Source organism: Halichoeres trimaculatus, unplaced genomic scaffold (assembly GCF_033239565.1).
Source record: "Halichoeres trimaculatus isolate MK-OKI-2021-1 unplaced genomic scaffold, fHalTri1.1 fHalTri1_scaffold_12, whole genome shotgun sequence".
NCBI lineage: Eukaryota > Metazoa > Chordata > Actinopteri > Labriformes > Labridae > Halichoeres > Halichoeres trimaculatus.
In genome coordinates this window covers 8,926,386-8,943,272 of record NW_027437190.1, presented here as the reverse complement: position 1 = coordinate 8,943,272, position 16,887 = coordinate 8,926,386, and the positions used below count along the sequence as shown (strand labels likewise).

Here is a 16,887-nt window from a genome sequence, read left to right as displayed (position 1 = left end):
ACAACAGTTAATGCCAAAGAATGCAAAAATTATTAATCAGCGAAAGTGTAAAGGATAAAAGATCTTGTTATTACTTGTTAATTTGAAATTGTTCACAATTTCCTTTATCTGAAATTTCCTAAAAATTGATTAAAATTAATTCATGTCAGAGGAAATTTTGAGCGAGACTTCTTAAGTAACAAAATATCAGCTTGTAAACATTGGAGGGACAAAGGTAAGAGTCTGAGTAAAGACACAAAACAGATAAACAGATCTGATCTTATAAAAAGAAACTCTTTAATGGTTTTCGACCCTCAGTTGTGTTTTAAATCTAATTATTCAGATGTCTTTAACAAAGTGTGTATGCTTATAATTTAGTTGCAGGTATCGCTCATTCACAAAACATTGGCATCAAATATCAAAATCCCTTCCGGTAAAGATGAGATAAAAACTTAACAGAGTGTCTTTTTCTGTTGACTGTTTTACGACACATCTTTGAGATTGGGGACGTTTTCAGGGGCAAAACAATAAAAATCATTCAGACACTTAAATGAAGTAAAAACACAGCTGAAGCCTTTCCGTCCAACCAATAATGAAATTTTGATTTATTGTTTCACTAAGTGACCGACTCTGAATAAGCCACAATCGACCTTTTGACCTCACTACTCATTTGATGAAGCATGGTGTATTATACTGAGACTCAGTGAAAGCAGTCATTATGTTTTTCCAACCCTTCATTCTAAATATACCAGCTATCAGGTAACACACTGTTATTATACTTCTATCATGAAGTCCAGGTCCCACAGATTGAAATTTAGTATTTGGAGAGTGTACCACTGAGATTCACAGGCAATAAAATGACATAACAGCTTGGACTCACCCTGGGGTGACGCTTGCGTCGCTAGATGGCGCTAGAGTACCGACTATCCCCCTCTGAGTGTGTGTGTCTCCACAGCTCAGCACCACAGCAGTGCAGAGTGTGTGTTCTCTTCCTGCATGGGAGCCTGATGGGAAATTTCAAGTCACCTAAATAAAAAGGAAGGTGTAATTAACGCGACGCGCTATTAATTGCTTCTACTGGAGAGCGGATGAAGGGCACGAGGGCGCACTTCTCTGATCACCGCGTGCCTCGAAAGTCGACTTCAGGGCTCCGAGAGAGGGCTTTACATCCGGGTGTCACCGCGTCCACACGGTGGGTCAAACGGCGAGAGGTGGTGACGCAGAGAGGGACGTTTCACTGCTCAGAAATGATGTAGGCCTATACTCCATCAGAAACACGGGCTAGGAGTTTAGAGATGAACAGTGAGTGTGCTAAATGTGTCCCATAGAGATAAACTAACCATAGTGCAGATGATTGAAATACAACCAGGTTCAAAATGAGCAATAAAAACAATTTAAGACTTTTCATTACCCTATAATCCCTGATGTTTGGGAAATACTGCGATATATTTTCATGTAGGACCAACAAAACTTTCCTGTCAATAGAAAATAACCATATCACAATAGGCCTAATTATTTAACCACCATTAAAAAATAAATAAAAAGCCATGGTTGGATAACCACACTTTAAAAGCAGAAATTGATTCATAGAAACAGCAACAGGAGTAGTTTTGTTATTTGAATCCCTTGAATAACTGACTCAAACAGCGCCCTGTGCTATCTCTACATGTGATCAGGTCAGTCAGCGGAAGCCTCCAATATCTGTTCAGTAATCGATCCCCAATCGATCCTGCTGGTTTGCCTAACAGTGCTGAGGCGTGCAAATCTCATTTTCACTTTATCCACAGACTCATCTGTTCACACTGAGCACCATCCCTGACACCAGCTCGCTTCTTGTTTGTTAGATGATTCAGATTGTGGTTAAATATTATTCTGACTTTCAGAAATGTGACGTTTCAGAGTCGTGGTGGGGTAGTTTTTTTTTTTTTTTTTTTTTTTTTGGTGGGGTTGTCAGCTTCAAAATAAAATGAAACAAAATCAGAGTTTATGTGAGAGGGATGCTCTCTGAAATATCACAGCTCGGATCCTGTGGGAATATTACAGAGAAATGACAGACCACAGGGAATAGGAGAATACCATCAGGGTCACCACTGTCACTATCACTGTTACTATAAGTCCCTACAGAAATATGGTGAGGGTTTTTTTTTCTGAGTATTGTGGGAACGAGATTAATTCATTAAATCTTATACCTAAATTATAAAACATGTTACACCTGTGAATCTAGCTATGACGTCACCTCCTTGGGTGTAAAGGTCAGTCAGTCGCTGTGACAACAGGTAATATCCCCCAAACAGAATCAGATGAGGTTGAATTATTCAGAATTCGATTTTTTTCCCTATCAAATGCAAAAGAAAATGAGGGCTTTTAAGAAAACATAATGCTATGCAGTAAATTGTTGGTTATAATATATTTTTAGTGTGCTTGAAATCTTTGTTTAGCCACTCTTAAATCCTACCCAGCTGTTACAGGGACTTCTATTTCGCGTTACGTGAAAAATATCGGTTAAATATCAACGTCAGAGCTATTTTTGTCCTCCTATGCACCACTGTTGATCCTCGGACCACACTTTGAGAAACCTCCTTTAGCCCTGGATGGTAGTTGTGTTTTCCCAGCCAAAGGCAGCGCATTTAAAAGCTGCCCGGAGCAGAAGCAGCACATCATCGGCTCACAATCTCACATCCATCAGCCCTGATTTTCTCTCAGCCATTAATTCCATCCAAACCACCGGGCTCAGAGCACAGATGTCAGACAGACCGTGAACTCACCGCGGCAGCATTCTGCTTTGATGAGGAAAAAAAATACATTTAGGCTCGACGTTGGAAAAAAGCTGTTTAATATCAACCCCATTATTTAAAAATGTGCAAGTCCGTTATTCATGTGTAGAGGGATGAAACACCTACAGGCGTTTCTCACCTCTGCGTAATCTACCCCAAGTTCATCCAGTGAATATGACACAGCCTACATCCCCCCAAAACCACACGGCTGCTTTGACAAGCAATGAAAGAAAAGAAGAAGAAGAAAACAGCGTCGGATTGCTACAGGTCTACATCCCACAACTTCAGTTTGCACTCAATTATAAGTTGGATGGATTCATTAAAGCTACTGAGGAACGATTTCACTGCCAAAATCGTGTCTGCTGATTTTTTTTTCTGCAAGGGAAACACAAACCAGAAGGAGAGAAAAAAAAAAACACAGTTTCACATGTGAGTAAAAAAAAAACAAAAAACCATTCCCTATGTTTGTGATTTTTGCATTAAACGAAAACGAGTTTTTGTACGGGAACAGAAAAGATGTGTATGCATGTAGCTGTGACGGTCCAGGCTGTGGCAATCCCGCTGAAAAACAAAAATAAGTCTCTCTTCTCCCCTACAAAACAAAAGCCCCCTCAGTGTCATTTCATATATATCTCGCACTCTGTGTCATCTATGAAAGCCATTGTATAATAAATTACAATCTCATTAACAATACTAAAAAATAAAGTCAAAGTCTACCAGGAGAGTCCCCCGATGAAATAAAGCAACAAACACACAGATGGACAAAATGGCTGAATGAAATGCATGGCAACGACCTCCAGACATTAAAAACAACACCATGTAAATAATAATAATAATAATAATAATAATAATAATAATAATAATAATAATAATAATAATAATAATAATAATAAAGTAGAGTTTGATCATATGCTGCGATTTTTGGAGTGTCACTAAAATGTGTTTTGGGACAAAATAAAAAAAGGCCTTATCATCATCATTATTTGTATTATTTTTCTCTCTCAGAGATACTTCTCCTTTTTTATTCCCTCCATGTCTGATAATCTGAGGACAATTCTTTACAAAACAACTATTAATCTGAATTAAATCCTTAATAGTTTGATTGGAAACACAATTTCATGGCATTCCTGAGCGGGAATTAAATGGCGAATCAGATCTCCTTTGAAAATTTCACATTTTAAATCGATTTCACTTTATCTGAAATAATCTTTAGATTTAAAAAAAAAATGAATTAAAATAAAACGCGCAACATAAAAATAGAAAACTGTACTCCAGCATAATTTCGGCAAAAAAATAACGTTAAATAGCAGAAAGATAAAAGGCATTATAGGTAGGATGTGAGTGAGACTAGATTTTAAAATAATAATAAAAAATCAACCTGCTTTTTTTTAAACATTTAAAAAAAAAAAAGAAATCCAAAAAGTGCCCCAGTGAAGAAAGAAAATAAAGGATGAAGCCATGACTTTTAAAGTTATACAATATTTACAAAAGTGGATCCAAATGTTTAGTGAGAGTTGGTGACATATACTTTTTGTAGATATCTATTTATCTAAAGCCCATCCTGCTGTGGAAAAGTGCCAGATAATCCATTCAGTCGCCACCGAGCCCTTCCTGCAGCTGGGAGACTCTCTGAGGGGGGAGAACTATTATTCAACGCTTATTCCGATAAACCATAAACGGACCTTTTGTTTACACTGCTGCTTTACTCATGACAGAGGTCACACACTTAAATTCACCACCGAACTGCCTCCAGACAAATGTTAGAAAGAGTTTTCCAGAGGGCTGCAGAAACTATATGATAATAATAATAATAATAATAAGAAGAAGAAGAAGAGGAAGGGTAATCTGCTGATAAGTAAATCCTGACCTCGGTGTTCACAGAATAAATAAGAGCTGGATGGCCTGCAGCTCCCCAGCAGTGCTCTGAATGTAAAGCGGCTCTGAGCTGCCTGGCTGACAGATGGGACTCAGACGATGCTCACCCTCAGCTGGACTCCACTGGACTGGGGCTGCAGCCTCTACTGGCCTTTAGTTTACTCCATTAACGCAGCTTCTCTGACCCCCTCCTTACACCACCCACCCACCCATCACTGCTGGACGCACAGTTTAGAGCTACAAAACTAAACGCCTTTGCATTTGTTTTCCTTTTTACGCACAGGAAAAAAAATGTGTTTTGTGATTCGATATAAAAGTGGCGAATGGAAACCATTCAGCTAAGCTTCTCCTCTAAAACCAGGTATCCCTCCTCCCCTCCCTATTTTTTTCGTCAAGTATAATTTCAGTACACAATAGGGGCTACACCTTGAAACTGCGTCGACTGGAGTCACAGTGCTGGGCTTGTATCCTTGAAGAACACAACACAAGCTTATGTTCCTTTCGCTCTGGGGGAGGGAAAATTGTCCTGCCTCCCCTCACTCTTTTTTCCATTTTTCTGATATTCACTGCAGATATTGTGTGAGTACTCACTGCAATCTATTATACATAAAACACCCACTACAGCGTCTCATGGTCCAGTGATTTATATATAACCATGGGGATAAATAAAAAAAGGATAGACATGTCCTGGAGGGTCCAGCAGAGTTCATTGGATCGGGGTCTGGACCCCGTGATGAGGCGGCGTGTCCCCGTACACATCCTCGCTCCCTGGCAGAGCTCCGGGAGGGGTCATGCGTTTCTCCTTCTGTCTCCTGTTACAAAACCAAACCCTCACTACTTCTTTCTCGAGGTGCAGACTGTCCGCCAGGCCGATTATTTCCGACGCTGCCGGTTTAGGGCACTTCAAAAAATGGCTCTCCAAAGCTCCCTTTACGCTTACCTCGATTGAAGTCCGTTTTTTTCTTTTCCTCCCTTGCGCGGCTATTTTGTCCAGGCTGGTCGGGCTGCCCGAGGTGGAGTCCGCCTCCTCCAACCACTTGTTCAACAGAGGCTTCAGCTTGCACATGTTTTTAAAGCTGAGCTGCAGGGCCTCAAACCTGCATATGGTGGTTTGGGAAAATACATTTCCGTACAGGGTCCCCAAGGCGAGTCCAACGTCCGCCTGCGTAAAGCCCAACTTGATCCTCCGCTGTTTGAACTGCTTGGCAAACTGCTCCAGGTCGTCCGAGGTCGGCGTATCCTCGTCCGAGTGGTCGTGGTGGCTCTGTGGCCGGTGCTGGTGCTGATGCTGGGACGGCGGGTGGCCGTGTTCGCTGAGGTGCGGGCTGTGGTGCTCCTCATGACTGTCTCTTAGGTTGTGGTGGTGCATCCCCTGCCCACTGCCCGGGATCAGCCCGTTGACGCTGAAGCCCGGCTGGGAGTAAATAAGGCTTTGGCCGTTCGTCGTCGCCATGCTCGGTATGTGCGCCGCGGTGGTGGTTCTCCACGCCCGGCCGTCGTGGTGGTTCCCGTGCGTCTGGTGCACCAGGTGGGGTGGCCGAGACTGGTGCTGCAGGTTGCTGCTGGAGTTGTGCATCTCGTCCCGGGCGCCCTGCACCGCGGGTTTAATGTCCTGCTCTGCGCCAAGCGGGCTGGAGGACCACGGGGCTCCCTCTCCGTGGGACAGCGCCGTGATCCACTGGTGTGCGTGGCTGAGCGTGTGGCTGTTGCTCTGCAGCGGGTAGTCGCTCTGCAACAGGCTCTGCGCGTCCCGGTACGCCGTGGCTTGCTGCATGCTGCCGGGCTCCGAGTGCACGATGGATGCGCTGGAGGTGAGGATGCTGTAGTGATTAGACGCTGCGGTCGCCATGACTCTCGGAGCCGGACTGGTCGCTCTTATTAAAGGAACCTCGCATTTGACAGATCCTCTCCTGCCCACAGGCGGCTCCCAGGCGCTCTGCCAAGTGGACGCTGAGGCGCACCTGGACTCCGCCCCGCCCCCGCCGTTCATAGGCTCTCAAAGGATGATGGACGTGGTTACCAGGGGCAACGGCGCGGTGATTGGCTGCGAGGAAGTCTCAACAAACACTACTCTCTTTGTTAGAGAGGTGCGAGTTGAGGCTCCCGTGGAAGCGGAGAGCCGGAGTGCAGCATGGGGAGACGGAGCACCGGGATCAGCAGTGCAACTGTAAGATACAGTTGATTTACTTTGATTATCAGGTTCTGTCGAGACTCTGCCTGTAGGTAGTCCAGATCAGGAGAGGAAGAGTTTCCTCTCAGACTCATTCAGGAGCTGTTGGGAAGGATTTGAATTTGTGGAGTTAGACTTTGAGGATCATATCTGACTGTAAGTCTGCAGGAGGGAATCATATGAAATGTCGATTTAGAAATGTGTAGGTCACTGACAGTTAAACTGAGCGAGGTTAACTTTTTTTTATTGCATTGAGAGTGTTTTTAAACAAATTATATAACTTGCATATTCGTACATAAAAAGGACATTTTCTGATGTTTTTAAGAATTTTAAAAATCATGTATCAGCTTTTCATGCATGTGCATATTAATGAGCCACACAATTGTAAAGTTTTGTGTTTATAAATTGATACAGATATTGTGTATTCTGTATCTAATACAATATTTAAAATGTAATTATTGGTTAAAAATAAAATTAATCAATAATTACATTTAAACATATTTTACAAACATTATTTTAAAATAAAAATTGTGATCCAAATACAGCTGCAAAAGAGTAGTTACTGTTTACTATGCATATGAAGTGACAGGCAAGGTGGAGTGTAATAAATAATTAAAATGTGAAAAAGTTTGTTTTTTAAAAATCAGACATGCAAAGAATGAAAAAGAGGCACATTTTAACCAATTTAATTTTATTTAGAATATTATTTCCAGAATTAAAACATTCATAATTCAGATTAAATCATAATTAAGGAAGCATTGTTGGTCTTCATTTTTTTAAACCTGTTTTATCTCACCAGCATTTGTCTAAAGGTTTAATATCCATCTGAATGTAGATTTCTTGAATAAAAACACTTTTTTAAAATAGTTTTAATGAGGTTGTTTTTCTTATATTTAAGAGTTCAAAAGCTGTTGACAAAATCCATCACACCAAGAATATTTCCTATATTCCACAGTGCAGTAAAAGATTAAAAGTGTGGATTTATGGTTTCTTTTATCAAAAGTATTTGACTTTTTCAAACTCTGAATTTGAGTTGTATGGCTCCAAAACGTCCCTTTAATAAATGTGGTGTGGGCTGTTTGGTGTGCATGCTTGTTTACTGCACGGTGAAGTGGGATCACTGGAGCATGGTTCAGCAGGATGAAATCTTTTAGGATTGTTGAATAAAGAGTAAAAGAGACTCAGAAATGATTTTCAGGTCTTGTCTACAGGTCTTTTAAAGTTAATAGTGTGTGAAAATCTTCTCTGGCAGCTCATCGTCCAGTTAAGTGAAGATAGACACAAGTGAGGAGGAGGAGGAGGAGGATTAAGTCCAGACTCAGGCCTCCAATCCGGGGCAGAGAGCACAGGGTTCCATCCCATCCCAGCTGTCGTCCCCCCAGTGTCAGCTTCAGGGACCAGGACTTTGTCCAGAGAGGGGACATTCCTGGCTTGCCGCTGCTGGTTGCCATAGGGAGAGGTAAATGAAACAACAGCAGTCTGGTCGCTGCTGCTCCCCCCTCTCCCCTGCTCCTGGGCTATCTAAAGGCCTCTATTTAGAGAGGCACTCTGCTGCAGGGACAAAGCCTTCGCAGGGATAAAGGAGGGAGGAGTAAAGAGCACAGGGCCCTGAGAGGGAGAAAGGGCCAGAAAACTGAGAAAGATGAGAGAGATTATGTCTGTCCTCAAACTGCAGTGACATAAAGAAACTGAGGGAGAAAAATATTAAAACTGTGCCCAGCAGAAGTATTTTTCAACTCTCTAACTTCTGAAGCAGTCCCTTTTTTTGCATATTAAAAAGCATTAATAATTCTAACTGTATGTGTAATTAAAGAGCAGTTTTGGTCGGTTTATGGCCAATAACAATTCAATCCACCAGAAATAAAGTAATACACACCGGCCACAAATTAAACCTATAAATCAATGGAGGCAGTTCTTCAATATCCACATTTTAGACCTTCTAAACTATGCAAATGACTGAAACTGTAATTAAACATTTTATTTAATAACTTGGACCTATCAGGAAAATTAAAAGGCAATAAAAAAGCAATTATCAAAGTAATCATTTCACTTAAACATTCAAACTGTGCAGTAAAAGCAGAAAGTCGACATACAGAGTGCGCACAGCCACAAATCATGCTCAGCAATGTTAATTTATTCAAGAAGTTCATGCAGGGACACATGTCATGTGTTTAGGCTGAGGTCTGTGAACAATACAGGGCTGAGTAACAAAGGACAAGTGCTAATGACAGAGTGTTGTCTAATCCCTGCTACACGTGACCCCAGCTACAGCCTGCTTTGAGCTCATCTCCAGCATTTCTCCTGTCCTGAAGAGTTTAGGTCATAAAGAAGAAAAATGTTGCCAAGAATTTCTTTAGGAAGACTTCGATCTCTTGTAATTAATTAAAAAGTGCTTTTTGCTAAAAGACTCAGCAGCAGTAATGACATCACATTATTTTCTGCTGTAGGTGGACTGTCCACATCAACAACAACAGGCGTAAACAGTGACATAAATAAGGCCTGTGATGCTCAGTGTGGAAGGACAAAACGCTCTCAGTCCATGTATAACTCAAGCTCTTCAATTAAGTATTACTGATTGGGCCTTTAATGGATCTCATTTCATAGGCTAATAATCCTTTATGGATGAGAATCCAGCTGCCCTGATAGCACATGAAGCCGCCAGGATTTAAGTCATACAAGGAAAAGTTTCCAGGCACGGCTCGGTAATTCATTCTGGTAATATTGAACATTATTGTGGCGTAACATTGAAATCGGCCAAATCAAAAGAACATTGTGGTAATTAGGCTGTAATTCAAAGAATTACCACATCGCCACACAGGCTTAAATAGTCGTGTTGGGAGAAACGCAAAGCACATTATTTTAATGGTGTAATATGCAAACTATGGCTCGTTTCAATTACATGGCTTAACAATGCATAAATGATGCGAGCCTTGTTATTTGGACTGCAGGGTCCTCAGTTATTCAATCACTCAGAGGGGCCAGTGTGAGGGGCCATGCTGCTTCCTCTCACACAGTAAAAACACAGAGCCGGGGCACCCAGGGCCGCCGCCAAACTACATTTAAGGGAATAAAAATGAACAGCAGAGAATGTAAGCGTTAAATTAACAGTAGGATAATTATATGACCCGTGTGCTGTAAAGATTCAATTTCTAACGCTCTAATTAGGCGACTGTCTCCCCATACATCAGCTCACATCCCTCTGCCAATTTCTCAGCAGAAAGCGTCCTGTGAGCGGAAATAATTAGTTTTATTAAGACATGGCTGGTGTAATAAAGAAGATCGGGGGAGGGGCTGGTTAAATATGATATGTTTTTAGAAGCAGTGATTGTTCCACACACAGTCCACTGAGTCTCATTTAAAGGACAACTGAGTTCAGACGGGAGGGGAGAGGCTGGGACCCCCCTGACTGTGTAACGGTGTGATAAACAGAAAGGTGCACTCTGTTTTTAGACAGCTGCTGTACAACAGCAACATCCAGTCCTTGGCCTCTAGTTTGTATCTGTAAAGTAAGTGTTTGAAAATCCTCCTGAACCAGAGCTGATCAAATTAAAGCATCTCTCTTTCTGTAAATGTGCTTTGCTTGATTGAAGTTCAGTCAGATGTTACAGTCTAACCTTTAGCTGAATACTGGCAGACTGTTGAAAGTTGTTTCGCTGAAGGGAAAAGTTGCTCTATCTGATTTCACAGCAGCATCTGAAACAGGATGTTTAACAGCTTCACTGCTGAGAGTTTTCAATCCAACATGCATACCACCTGCACAGGTGTGAAGAACCTGAAACGTCCAGGGTTGGTGACGACTATCAGTGGTGTTAAAGGAGACATCCTGAGTCAGACAGAGTGACCTCTCATGGAGGAGAAACTGCACTTTTTATAGATTTTTTTTTTTGATTTTATGTGAGGATAGGGTTTAATTTTCTGGGGTTTTTTTTCTATTAATCAATAATTCAGGGTGATTCATTTTAGAAAAAAACAACATGTGGACAGGATATTATACTGAAGCATGTCTGGGGAGGGTCTTTGAATTGCAGCAAAAGGATCAAAAAATATATATTCTCATTTGTTTATTTATATTTTTGAATGTTTCTACCTTTAACCATAAAGAATCATACTTCCACAATAAAAATATTCATGTAAATAGTTGCAGATAAGTCTATCCTTCACAAGTGTGCAGCTGCAGGACACTGTTATTTGAGATAGGGATGGGTACCGAATTAGGTACTTTTATAGGTACCAACCAAATTCTGTCAAGAGCACCGGGTACTGATTCACGTAAAATCAAATGGTACTTTGTTTAGGTACCTAAATGCATCCTTGTGACTGTGAGGGGGTAGAAGAGTAGGAGATTTGTCATACTGGACATGAACATAGCATTGGAAGGTTATATATTGAAGAAGAAATATGTTAAGTTGAAAATTTTTTATACCACATAAACACAAAAAAGTACAGAAAATTGGTACAGTTGGTACCAGTACTGATTGACAGGTAGCGGGCATTGGTACTGAATCGTTTCAAATGAGAAAGGTACCCAACCCTAATTGGAGATAGATTGATTACTGGCCAGGCTGATTGTTGCGCCGATACTTAACATTTTATTTTTTTATCAGGTGGCCTATAAGAAATCTAATTTAATACTACATTATTTAGGCTCCGATACAGCCACGCCTCTCTGTTGGCCGTCACTGCTCTGTCTCCATCATTGTCCCGCCCACAGCACCATCTGATTGGTGACACACAGAGCCATTTTTTTGGAAAACTTGACACTGTAGAAATCTTTAGGGAGCTATTTATTTTTTAAAGTTTTCATTTAACTTTATAAGACAGCTGCTGAGCCTGGGAGCTGTTTAATAAACTAAGTTAAGTGTTGAGGTTGTATTATTCAAAATTTTGACGCCACTTTCCACTTTGACTGCAAATGAATATCGGCTCCAAATACCGTTTTTAGGCTTCCTCGACTGCTGATAATTGGTATCGGTGTGAAAAAGACACATCGATCTATGTCTAACTGTTACGTCACATGGACTATAAACTAGGAGGTCTAATTCGATGAGATACAAGATGTGATGATAAAAGTGTTGGGGCATTGTTTACTTTTAGGAACAATCAGGACTTGGGAGATATTTCTTTTCTCCAGGTCTACCAGCTGCAACGATTTGACTTGTTTAGCTCAAACCACATCAGATACAAATTAAATCATAAAAGCTTCATTTTATAAAAGTTTTAAAATGCTTAAATCTCCTTGAAATTTAAGATAGCCAGCTGGTTGACAAAGTCACTGACAACGTTATTCAGAAGACTCCACTCTGTCTTAAACAGAACGGTCGGTGTAATTTCATCAGGCACAGGCCAGTAGCCCTAAAAACAAAGACGTCACATCGCTGAGGTTTTATTTCAGATTAAACGTTCAGATATCAATACTTCTTCCTCAGGCTGGTTCAGGTCTTATATAACGAGCGCCGGCCCACGCCTTTCATCCTTACTGTAATTGTTGTGTGCATCAAAGCGGGGGAGATTGACAGGCTGTATGGGAGGATTAATACAGTGGGTGAGTGACTACATACTGGGTGGGGAGGGAGGAACAAGAGGGAGAAGGAGAGGGAGATACGGGTGAGAAGGAGGAGAATGAGAGGAAAGTAGAGGAGGACAAAAAGTGGGGAGCGAGTTAACGAGAGGGAGAGCATTAATTGTGTGCATTGTGCCGGGGCTCTTTTGCTGAGTGTGGCTGTCGAGGTGCGGGCGCTAACCCCTCCAGCAGCCCGCCGTGATCTGAGCCAGCTCTCAGACTGCTGTATTCCAATGCAATTAGGCCACTCAAAGGCCTGCTTAAAGCTGCACCCCCCATACACACACACACACTCACACACACACACACTCAGATAGCAACAGCCCCTGTGGGTCCCCTCCATTGTAGCAGGGAGGTGTATTCTGTCCCTCTTTGAGGCCCTGGATGAAGAGACCACCCTGGGGAGCAGAAAAAAGGGAGGATTACCTCTCTTTCTGTCCCTTTCCCTCTGTCTTTCTCTCTGTCTGCCTCTTTATCTCTTTCTCTCTTTCTGGTTTTGGAGTTCACCTCTAAATCAGCTCAGCCGGGGACAGAGCAGAGCTTTGGTTAGCTCCTCCAAAGAGATGCAACTTGGGAGTTTCTGCAGGAGGAAGCAGCAGAAGAAGAGCAATGAGCTTTTCCCTGTGATGGATGTCATTGTGGGACTGCTTTAGCAATATCACTTTCCCCTTCCTCTTTCATTATTCATTCAGTCATATATTTCAACAAGTGGCGTGGGGCGTGTAGCTCACTAGCTCATCCCTGTTGGCACCAGCGTGGCAGCCTCAGTCTGTCAGTCCCCTCTGTGTGCTGTATTAAGAGAAAGCTCTTCACCATAGCAGAGTTCTCTTGGCTGGGTTTCAGCGTGTCTCATTCCCCAGAAAGCATTTAAAGCAGATTACCAACCTAACGCTACACCTCCCCAATAAGAGAAGAGAGACGAGGAGGAAAAAAAAAAACTGGCACATTAACACCTGCAATACTACTCAATGGCATCAACAGATTAACGAGGTAATCCACACAATGAGGTCTTTGATTCGTGTGGTTTGGCAGGCAATAACGCCAGGCATAATGCACACTGTTATTTCAGACCGTCCCAGCACGAGAAAACCTGGCAAAAGCCGTTCCCTTTTTTGTCTCTCCGTCAGATGAGCCTTTGAAGAATTTTAACTCGTGCATCTGGTGGGTTTGCCTGTTTTCTTGTCAGAGAAATAACCTGCTGGCTGCTCCTGTGGCTCATGTGAGGGGAGAAGGGGAGGAATCACAGGTTTTCTGAAGGCTGTTTAAACAGCAGGGCTGAGGAGTTCTCCCTTGTCTTTCCCCCTATTTTTCTGCATAAGGACGTGCGTATAGGGTGTGTGTGTGTGTATGTGTGTGTGTGTGATAGATCTTGCGGTCCCATTGCTCATGTGCGGCTCGATTAGCCCCACGTGCCTCGTTCGTCAGACGTTGAGGCAGAGCAGATGGCAGGAGACGCACCGTGTTACCATGCTGCGGCACTATGTAACGCTGCTCTAATTGAAACATCAATACTGGCCTGTCAATACTCTACAGCTACTTTACAAAACACCTCTACCTAAAGACCTGCACTTGACGGGGAAAAAGCAGCTTTTCCTCTCACTGGTTTCACATTGAGATGCACTGGTGAAAAGTTTTTCTGCTGATTCCAAAATGTCAGCAAAGAAACTTTCCCCCGCACTTTCAGTAACGGTTTCTGGTGTTTTTAATATCCTAATTTCAATTAAACACTTGAGTTGATTTCTGTTTGTATACAGTGTTGTGGTGGGAAAGGAAGCATGCAGGGAAAGAGACAGAATTTCTCTGTAGCATCTCCACGGTGGCACATTTTTAATGAATTGATAAAAAGTTGAGGGAGCTCACATGGCTGTGATCAGTAATTCGACGTTATCGGAAATTCAGTGGAGAACAGAGAGAAATTAGGCGGCTAGAAATTAATTTGCTATTTGTCCAACTCAATGAGGAGTGACACAGCCCCTTTAATGAATGGGTAATCCATTTCTTATTGCACTGAGCCGAATTTACCCTTCAATGAAGTGGAAAAAGACAAACATATCTTTCACTAACCTTTGCAACCTCTGAAAGCAAACGAGGAGGGGTGATGAGAGCAGAAACCTTCTCCTGAAATGATTTGTTTTGGGGAGGGATTTACACCACTCTGTGTGTATATGTGTGTGTGTGTGTGTGTGTGTGTGTGTGTGTGTGTGTGTGTGTGTGTGTGTGTGTGTGTGTGTGTGTGTGTTCTGTTGCTGGGAGACTGATTGGGATTTAAAGCCAAGCTAGAAATCCACAATAAATAATGTGTGCCAACACCGAGGCCACACAGTCAACTTACTGGACATGGAATTGATTCATGATCAATTGGCTGGCTGCTCTGAGGAATTTAACAGTCATTATTTCACCGTGGCTCATATTTGTTTCTTTGGTTTTTCTGCTCAGAGCTGCTCCACCTCACGGATGTGGGGAGTCTGGCTGCTGCACATCCTCTGCGTCCACAACCACACCGTGCTGAGGCTGTGATGGTAAGGACCGTCTCTCTTCATCCACGTTGTCCCTGATGGTCTTTGTCTCATGACGTTTCTTCAGGGTGAAAGGTCCAGACTTTGTTAAAGACTGTGGCACCACATCTCCCTGAAATAGCTGTCATAAAAAAAGTAGAAACATGAGAAATGATAAGTTTAGAAAAAGAGAAAAAGGCTGTAACTTCTGATTACTCTCATCATCAGTTAGTCTGCTGATTATTTTCTCAATGACTTAATAAACGGCTCGTTTTATGTAATGTCAGAAAAAAAGGAAAATGTTGGCATCACTTCCAAGTGTGATTTCTGCACTGATGTCCAGTTCCTCCTTTTAAAAAGCCAGTGATCATGAAGCTGATGAGATTTCACCTCAGACTAAAAATCTTCACAGCGGAGCAGCTTGGACTAGAGGAGATTTGTAACAAACAAGTGCAAAAGACAAAATTGAAAGAGTGATGAAAATCAACATATCTAGAGGGGTTAAAAAAAGAGTTATGAGCAGCTAAACATCATGTGTATTACGGATGTTTGATACTACTTTTTATGCAGACCGATACCAGTACAAGTACTCCCTCTGTATCACCGATACCGGGTACCGGTACTACTAGTACTTTTGATGCATAAAATTTGAACTGACTGTGAGAGATCATTTTGATCAAAGACAGCACAGACACTCTGCCATTAAGTCCAAATAAAACACAAACAACTCTAAGTCTAGATTTTTTTTGATAAATATTTATAGAAAAAAAAAAATTTAAGTGCACAATAAAACTAGCAACTGTCAGAGTTTAAGTATTTTTTAAATAAACTAAAGTGCAAAATAAAACAGTTTAACTGTTAACTCTCCCTGGTTCATTCATGTTGTCTGAACAGGGCCTAGCGCACATTTGCAGTGGTGTTAAACTGCAGCAATTAGCAGCATCTAGTGGTGAGGAGGACTTGCTTGACTTGAGATTTTCTTGCCTATCTTGCCTATAGTATCTGCTGCTGATATCCGCAGCTTTCACAAATACCTTGACAAAAGGCTGGTATCGGCCTGGTACCGATTTCTGGTATCACCAATCCTTAATGTGTATGGTACAAAAACACACCATAGCTAGAAAATTACACTTCATCTCCTCCAAATTTTACTCTTAGAAACAATAATCTCTCCAAAATAAACTTCCAGAGGACAAAAGTTGTCTATAAGGATCAGAACTGGTCAGTTCATTTCCATTCATCTGTTTTTATCAGATGCTGAAAAACACTGAAAAACTTAAGTCTGAATCAAGGGTGGGCGAATAGGCCTCAAAATTATATCACGATATTCTAAGGAAATGTGTTATTGCACACACAGTATGGAAGCTACTTTTCCAATCATTTACTCCTACTACACAAGCTTTAAATGTAAACATAGTAAGACAGATCCAGAGGAAATCTGACGTTTTTGAGGAGGAAAAGTTAATCTTGGAGGAGAAAAACTTCTTAATTCTACACAACACATTTTTTCTATAAGGACACCAATAGAAAGAAGAAGGGATGGTCTGAAGGTGCTGAAGTTTGGGTAGGAACAGGTGAGCTTAACATACTAATTAATAATCCTGAAAGTATGTTGTCATGGGTGGGGTTCCTGCAGGAACATGTGGTTCTCCTGTGATCTTGAGATCTCGGGTATCCAGTTGCTATTGGCGCTGCCCTGCGCTGTGCTGCACAGCGCTATGCTGCACGGCGCTACAGGGATGCATCCAGTATGAATTGGCATACACCCAAAGTCTGCAGAACTGCGCCATGCTCACGCTTTATGTGTGAATTAGGGGTAATGCTGGGTTCGGTCATTGGCCTCGATCACACATTCGTTGTAGAGGCAAAAATTCCGCTGATGATAACGTAGCTTTCACATCATCCTCACGTGTCTTCATAGCCTGGTTGTATTCCACCGGGTGTTTCACCTTTAGGTGGTGGAACATGTTTGTGGTGTTGCCACCTTTTGCGGTAATAGTTCACCTGCATATTTTGCATTTAATATGTTACATC

At 41.9% G+C, this 16,887-nt stretch overlaps 2 protein-coding genes across 2 annotated transcripts in view; both read right to left on the bottom strand.

The window, feature by feature from the left end:
* Window positions 1-198: 198 nt before the first annotated feature.
* Window positions 199-6,618, bottom strand: pou3f2b (POU class 3 homeobox 2b). The gene has a single exon (XM_074682953.1). The coding sequence runs from the start codon at window positions 6,616-6,618 to the stop codon at window positions 5,335-5,337; it is 1,284 nt and encodes a 427-aa protein (XP_074539054.1). The 3' UTR covers window positions 199-5,334.
* Window positions 6,619-7,566: 948 nt separating this feature from the next.
* The window catches only part of LOC141800425 (proprotein convertase subtilisin/kexin type 4-like), a 255,721-nt gene continuing 246,400 nt past the window's right edge, over window positions 7,567-16,887 (bottom strand). Inside the window, exon 20 of the mRNA XM_074682945.1 lies at window positions 7,567-14,995. Coding sequence (XP_074539046.1) covers window positions 14,807-14,995 — 189 coding nt within the window. The 3' untranslated portion in view covers window positions 7,567-14,806. The remainder of the gene's footprint in view (window positions 14,996-16,887) is intronic.